The following is an 8,347-nucleotide window of genomic DNA, read 5'->3' as shown; positions in this document are numbered from 1 at the left end:
CAAACTTCTATTCAACCAAAAAATATTAGTATGTCATCACTGAGTAGCAACTGCCGAATTCTAACATTAAATCGTTCTTTGCCTTTTTTAATCAGTTGATTTGAACAAGTGTTGTCTTTGCTCGCTCCCCCCCTTCCTTCTCTCTCTCTCTCTCTCTCTACTCTACTCCTTTTCTTTTCTTTTTTTTTTTCATCCAATGGAAACTCTGCATGTGCTGAACATGAAGCGATCACGTTCCCACCCAGCCAATCGTGACTCATGGGATCTAATTATCCTGGTTATAAATTAGACTGTAACTATGCGTTAGATGCAGAAGGATGGTAGAGACAAATACAAGTATACTGACTACAAAATCGAGGAGTGAGCAGCGGCTCCGATCTCTTTATCATCACTTTTGTTTGTTGCCAGGTACTTGTTTTATATGATGTTACTATTGAGATGTGAATGTGCTATACTGCTTCCTCGCATATGTGTGTGTTTACTGCAGAGACAAGTGGTTGTCTGTGAACCGATGGGACTTTTTTATTTGTATTTTATCAGAACACCTTCTGCCATGCGAGACTGCATTGAGTAATACCGGGGAGGGTCGCGATCATCTCGCGTGTTGCTTGGCATCTGCCGCACGTGGGTGGACATGCGGTGTGTGCCTGGGATTTTAAAACGGCGGGGACTCCTTTTGTTTAGCATCTACGGTTTAAAATTCAGCGGGGCTATTCTGGATGGTTTTCGGAGGGCTTATTTAGACAGTTTACAGGGTTTGTTTACATGTTACTATTTCTTCAGACATGAACGGTTTCGCCTTTCCTTTGTTTTATTGTCGTGATTGGATGCGATGACTGACGCATGGAACGATCCTCTCGCACTGGAGTAATAATTCCAATATTTCTCGTTACAGGACCACTCGTGTAGATAAGATGGCTACCTCTGCCAGCTCAAAGCTCAGCAAAGATGTGAAGCAGCGCTACATGGAACTCCCTCAGGGAGACAAAGTCCAGGCCATGTACTTCTGGATCGACGGAACCGGCGAGGGACTTCGGTGTAAAACGAGAACACTGGACTTCGAACCCAAAAGCATTGAAGGTATGAAAAGTTGATTAATTTTTAACTACAGTACATCTTCTGTGAATGAAGTCCTTGGTACCGGGGTAGTTAAGATCGGCAGCAAGCGCTTACAAATAATAGTGATGTTCATTGTGTAATGGCCGGCACTGCGCATGTGCCGAATAGTCCCTTTTCAGGGCTTGAGGACTCTGCTATTGATGATCACTATTTTAATTTGCAATTGAATATGTTAGTCATTTTCAGTCAGACTCCTATCTGGACATCATTGTCAAGCTTGCAAATGATAAACGTTCTATCAAGCTGTTCAGCTGTAGTTCCTCAATGCCTTAGTTACTACTAATTAAAGACATTCTTGCAGTGGAGTTTTTGAATGGAAAAGCAGGAAAAAGCACAAAAAGCAAAACAGTGTATTTCTCTGTTCTCACTATGCAGATCTGCCTGAATGGAATTTTGATGGATCAAGCACCTACCAGTCCGAAGGCTCCAACAGCGACATGTTCCTCATTCCATCTGCAATGTTCCGGGATCCATTCCGCAAAGACCCCAATAAGCTCGTCCTGTGTGAAGTGCTGAAATATAACAGGAAAAAAGCAGGTAAGGTTATGTTTTGGGGATTGTATTTTAGTAAATTGTTCAAACTTCAGTCATGGAAAACTAAAATAAATCTGACTTGGAATATTTTTATTGCAACAGAAACTAACCTTAGGAATTCATGTAAGAATATTATGAGCATGGTAGAGAATCAGCATCCATGGTTTGGGATGGAGCAGGAGTACACCATTCTTGGAACAGACGGACATCCATTCGGCTGGCCCTCTAATGGCTTCCCTGGTCCTCAAGGTACGGAATGCTCAAAGATCTTTACCGAATATTACAGATAACAATTTGATAGACTTGTTAATATAATACTGTGTGGCCGAACAAAATATTTTACCAGAGATGCTTCATTAAATTTTGTCAGTTTGAAAATGTTAGTCTGTCTTCATGATAATGTGATAAGTACTCAAAATAACTTTTTCTTTCTTGTACAGGTCCTTACTATTGTGGTGTGGGAGCTGACAAAGCTTATGGCCGAGATATTGTGGAGGCACACTACAGAGCCTGCTTATACGCTGGTGTGAATATCTGTGGGACAAATGCTGAAGTTATGCCAGCTCAGGTAAGCCCCATGCAGATCATTAAAATGCTTTATGGACTCGACATGCATAGTCTTTAAGCTCCAGTCATCCTAGAAACATGCAGGTTAGGTGACAGTAAATTCGCTCAATGTGAGCTTGAGAGCAAGCCTGCCCTGCAACGGACAGCGCTGCTGGGATAGGCTCGGTCTCCCATGATCCTGCAATTGAGTGTGTGTAACAACTTGTTGGCAGTTTTCTGTGCCTTGTTTGGTCCAGTGCAGTATGCTATAGAAGACATTATTGCAGACATTCTTTGATAACTTGAAATTTGAAAATTTGGCTGATATCCGGCTGATAAAATGTATAATAAAATGTGATGGGTTCTGTTTATAACGTTTCTCACTTTTTGTCATTTATTTGTAGTGGGAGTTCCAGGTTGGTCCCTGTGAGGGAATTGAAATGGGTGACCACTTGTGGGCAGCTCGGTTTATTCTGCACCGAGTCTGTGAAGATTTTGGTGTCGTTGCTTCATTTGATCCCAAACCAATTCCTGGCAACTGGAATGGCGCTGGCTGCCATACCAATTTTAGCACAAAGGAAATGAGAGAAGATGGTGGCTTAAAGTAAGTGGCTTTTTTCAGCTTTAATCAAGTTTATTGTTTAGAAATTGGTTTTAGAGGTGTACTTCATCAGACAGTGGCTTTTGTGTGATTTTTCTGACTTTTGGTAGCGACTGATTTGTTTGTTCTGGAACCACAGACAACTAACTACCTATTGTTTACATTGGATGGAGTTATTTTTGTAACTTGCTTCTAAGATTTAAACTTACTATAGTTAAAGAGAGAAAAAAGGAAATGATGCAAGTAAAACATTTTTTTAGACACTGGCCCATACAAAGTATGGTGATGTCAGATCTTTCCCTTTCCTAAAAATCTTTGCAACGTGAAGATTAACATTTATCATTTGCCTATTTCTTTACTTTAGATACATCGAAGATGCCATTGAGAAGCTTAGCAAGAGGCATCAGTACCACATCCGTGCCTATGATCCCAAGGGTGGGTTGGACAATGCCAGACGGCTTACTGGTTATCACGAAACCTCCAATATCAATGAGTTCTCTGCTGGGGTGGCCAACCGTGGAGCCAGTATCCGAATCCCAAGGTCTGTGGGTCAGGATAAGAAAGGCTACTTTGAGGACCGCCGTCCTTCAGCCAACTGTGATCCATACAGTGTAACAGAAGCCCTGATTCGCACATGTCTGCTCAATGAGGAGGGGGAAGAGCCTCAGGATTACAAGAACTAAATGTTACATGGACACTTAATTTTTTTTTTTTTTTTTTGTAGCTATATTTTTAAAATTGTTGGCCTATTGGTCTAAAGCCAGTACTGTATTTTTGTTTTCTTATTTGAAACTTTCTTTTATGACTGTCCTGTGGTCAACATTGGGGCTTGAAAGAAAAGACAGTAGCACAGTTCATATGTTAACAGCTTCCTAGCAAACATAAGTTGACAGGTCAACTTACTCTAAAGGAACTAACCACAAATACAAATTTAGCCTGTGTATTAATTTGTAGAAATCTACAATATGCACAAACTTCTCTTTAAACTGAAGAGGTTCTAATTGATGTAAACCTTTATTGACAAATGGGTGCTTATTTCTTGGTATCACTTTCTGTCTGGTTTCCTTGTTGTCTGTGGTGGTACCCCACTTGGGAAATCGTCAGTTAAGAGTTTCGGCCCTGGGAAACCATTCATTTGGGCAAGAAGATGACAAAGGGATTGTAGGGATGTATTGTTGGAGAATGTTCTGCCAAAACAAGCTAGTTAAGAATTGGTTATGCACTTTTGTACACTTGAGACTGTTAATTCAGTTAAAGTTTGGCTTTTAAAAACCATGATCTGCTGGTGAAACACTAAGCAGTTAAAGTATGTTATTTTAATATTTTGTAACATACTCTTTCTGTTGTGTCACTGTAGTCCTTATAATGTATTTTATTGTTTATGTTGTATGGTACTACAGAGTTTTATAAGGATCCAGTTTTAGGGTTTTTTCATCTGTTTAAAAATGGGGGGACTTCTAAACATGAATGTTTCAGCCTGGATCCACTTTCTGTTCTGTGTTGAATTTCACATCTGATTTTTTTTCAGAAAGAATAATAATTGCTCTTTATGTGCTTGCTAGCACTGCATAATATAGTTTTTTTTTTTTTCCAAAAAAGTTACTGAACCTGGTGTTTTGAACCAATAAAATATTTGTTAAATTTTTACCAATGCAGGTCTGCAACAATTTTATTCTCTATTGCTGTATTACTTTTTTATCTTATCAATTTCACTATTTTATTACCCACTCTCCCCTGAGGATATCCATCTATGAGACTCCTATAATGGAACCGATTTTTGTTGAGACTGGGGGTTTCAGTGTGCCCTTGAGCTGCATATCCTTTTTCTGTCATCAGAAGTCCGAGCCTCATCCATGAGCAACTGGTGTAAGTCACAAAAGCAGAACTCTTTGGAACGATGAGAGGGGTCTGTCAATGAATTTTAGAATTTAGTGGCGCACACTGTTCTAATGTGCTTGTTTTCAGTATAGATTCCAAGTGTTTAAAAGGCAAGTTGGGGGTCTTTGACAGTGTAGCCCCTCTAAAAATGGATGCTGAATCTGGCACCTTGAACCTCTGCTAAAAATGGTTTAGCAGCTTTATTATGCTGCCTTGGGGATTCCGTCATCCACATGCCATTAAAAAAAAAAAAAGAAAAAAAGATGCCTAAGAAAATTAACACTGGTAAGAACTCCTCTAAAATGTATTATAATATAACTGAGGAAAAATAAACCTCTACCAAAAACTTAAATCCAGATTACAGGACACAAAGTAGCTGCAAACAGTTTTCAATTGTGCAAGTCATACAGTAAGGCCTAAGTTAAGTAACCTTTTTGAAAACTCCTGAGTGTACTGTGGAGTAATCATTCATGCATTTGACAGGTTTCTTAGCATCAGATACAGCTATAAGCACGTTTGAAGAGTTAAACACCAGGAATATCTGGTTTATAGTAGCAATCACAGAATCATAATTCTACATGTGGACTGTTAAATTACAATATATGTTGTGGAGCTCTGCTTTTAGCTGAATACTTGTTGCTCCCAAGAAGAAAAGAGACACCCATATAAGGTGATCAATGGGGCCCGAGTGCAGGAATGTGTGACCTCTGCTAGAAAACAACAGACTTCATTCACTTGACGTCTGAGTGCTATTGGTAAACATGCACTCAAACCAGGACATGTGGGGAAAACGCTCTTAGTCCATATTGCTAAAATTTCTATTTCTGTTAAAGTTAATAACTTAGGAGAAACTGAACGAAGCCAACACATATTGCTTGTTATTATTTTCAATAATCTGAATGATCTGTTGCATTTGTGTTAAGTGTAGCTCTCTTTGAAATTTCACAAAGTGCATTTTCATGTTTCTTTAATTCCTCCTTTAGAACATTGCTTTATTGCACTACAACAAAATTATGGTGGGCTTAATTGTGGAAAATGTTTATGCTCTTTGAGCTCATTTTCAAAAATGTGTTATAGCTAAAGAACATATTGAAAGGAATTGAAAGTAAAATGAACTTTACTTGACTTCTAAACTCTTATCTCCCTTATCCATATACACCATTAGTGCAGAGTCATCTGAGAATGTCTGCAAGTGATATGACCTGGTCCTTATATTTATAGTAGGAGGTGGACCAAGTGAAGAGAAAAGGAGGCAGGGCTGTTCCTTGTGTTGCTCACATCCATATCAGAAATACAGTTCTTGAGCTTCACAAACTGTGGTCGGCCTGACAGATAATACATTAACCAGTACACGGAAAGCTCATCCACCTGCATATCTCTAAGTTTACCACTTAACAGGGATGGCTGGATGGTACTGAAGGCTCCAGAGAAATCAAAAAACATAATCTTCACAGTGCTGCCACATTTGTCCAGATGGGAAGAAGTCTTGTGGAGTAAATAAGATACTTGCATCTTCCAGCCCAATCATTTTCTGATATACAGACTGCAGTAGGTCCAAGTGGTGTTTCTCAAGAGGACTCATATAGTCCAGGACCAGATTCTCAAAGGTCTTTACGACGTGGGTCGTAATGATCACCATAGGAAATGGATGTGAAGGTTGTATACTGCTATGAATTACATTTGGGTCCACCTTAATGACAAGCTGAACCTCTCTAGTAACAAAGAAGAATTACTTAAAAATATTTGTAGATCATGAAGAATACTTAATAATCTGATATTTTCATCCCTGCCAATCCTGTACATCATTTACTGATGAGCATTATTAGCTTCACAATGGCAGCCTCATTAATTATGTTACACCAAGTAGTGAGTGTGATGCCCCCTTCCAATAAACAGCTGCAGATGATGTAAAGGTATGCTGTGTTCAAATTCACAAAAAAATGTCTTTTATTTGAAAAAAATGTTGGAATGGGAAAGATAACACAAAATTAAATAGTGAATATCAAAGCTATAACTAGTTTAGACTAAAAAGACCATTGATATTTAAGAATTTGTGTATATTCTCTAAATATAAAGATGATAGAAAAATGAAGAACAAGGTGGAAGGCCTGAGTTGGTGCAAAGGGGGCGCAGTCTGAAATTAAATAGTTAATTGATTTTTCAGAACTGGCTGGTGTAAAACCAACTTTTATAATAACTTTGCCTTGCAATCCTTTGGACTGGCTTCTTTTAAATTCTTTTTAGGAAACAAATTGATAGATCCATGTGGTTATGATGAATCGCGAAATTGAACAGTGGACTTAGAGGCATCTTTGATATGGAAGGATTCATCAAGTTTACTGAATCAGACTTCAAGCTATCTAATTGTGACCATCAGTAAGAAAGCATGAGTTAAAATCGATTGTCCGATGAGAAGCTGATTGTCATGCCACTAGTGTGTACACTCCAGGAATTTTGGAACAGGTTCTGATGTTTTTGAATAGCTGCCTCTTTCTGTCCATGCACTGAGCAGTGCTTTCAATTCTATTGAAGTCTGGAGCTAACATGTTGCATTACACCCCGATCAAAGAAAGCAAAATAAATGCAGTCCTGTCATTTTGAAATATTCTGTGCTTATCCCACCAATAGCTACAATAAACTTTATATTTTTGAGTCAAAAATGTGTTCTAAATGTCATTAAATGTTACAGGATCAGGAAACAGTAAAGAGCAGCCATTACAGAAATGTTATTGTGAGATTATACAATTTTTGGTTTACTGTTGTAGAGTACTGAATGTTCTGCCTTGCTGCGTGGGTCCTGCATTGGTGTCAATAGCTAAAAATGCTGAACAAATGCAAGCGTGGGTGATGCCTAGACAGAGCAGTCCACTGTCATTAGATGCCCATTCAAGGTTTCCCATGGAGTAGTTTGAAAATGAGCCAACATCACATTACATCAGCAATGTAAACCAATGCAGTCTTATAATGTTTGTGTCATTTTTGTTGAAATAGTACTATTTGAAAAAATATGTAGGCAGGGTGGTTAAGCTGCTGTGTTGGAAACTACAAGATTGTTAGGTCAGTTAGTTACCACATTTGATTCATTGTCTTTCCCTAAACATGCCTCTTAACCAAACTCTGCTCCACATGTGAAATGTATTAAATTCTCTATTTTTAAAGCACTCCAGGATGCTGCTCACTAGTCTGTATGAATTGCCGTTTGCTGATAAAAAGGAAAGGAAATGCCCCAGTCTTCTGTTTTTTCTCAAAATCCATCCAACATACAGTATTGGTTTATGAATACAGGGCAGCATTGTGTGCAAGACAGAAGCCCATCCTGGATTGGATTCCAGTCCATTGCATGGCACACAATAGCATTCAGTTCTGAGGCACCATTTCACTTAATGTCTGTAAAGTATGGGTGGAAATCAGAGGGGAAACTTCACATGGACACCGGGAGAAGCTTCATCTGATTAATGATACTTGCATTCTAAGTGAACCGACAGTTTGGCAGTTCTTTTTTAAAATTCACAGCCACTGTTCCTGATCCTGTATTTACATTTGGTTGTTTGTCTTCATTCAGGGATTTATTTATAACAATAAGATTTTTGTGAAGTTCTATTACCTTAGAAAACGCCTGAAACTTCAGAGGTCTTGTTCACTATCATTATTTGAAATAAACTTTACTGA

The 8,347-nt window shown here is 38.6% G+C and overlaps 1 protein-coding gene across 1 annotated transcript; it reads left to right on the top strand.

The window, feature by feature from the left end:
• The first annotated feature begins 300 nt into the window (after nt 1–300).
• Nucleotides 301–4,317, top strand: LOC120519942 (glutamine synthetase). Its single transcript, XM_039742676.1, has 7 exons — nt 301–408; nt 896–1,080; nt 1,495–1,656; nt 1,756–1,902; nt 2,094–2,221; nt 2,604–2,803; nt 3,165–4,317. The coding sequence occupies exons 2-7, from the start codon at nt 915–917 to the stop codon at nt 3,481–3,483; spliced, it is 1,122 nt and encodes a 373-aa protein (XP_039598610.1). The 5' UTR covers nt 301–408; nt 896–914; the 3' UTR covers nt 3,484–4,317.
• The last annotated feature ends 4,030 nt before the right edge of the window (nt 4,318–8,347 follow it).

The sequence above is a fragment of the Polypterus senegalus genome, unplaced genomic scaffold (assembly GCF_016835505.1).
Source record: "Polypterus senegalus isolate Bchr_013 unplaced genomic scaffold, ASM1683550v1 scaffold_2955, whole genome shotgun sequence".
Taxonomy (NCBI): Eukaryota; Metazoa; Chordata; class Cladistia; order Polypteriformes; family Polypteridae; genus Polypterus; species Polypterus senegalus.
Note: the sequence above shows the minus strand (reverse complement) of the source record. Positions and strands in the feature narration are given on the sequence as shown.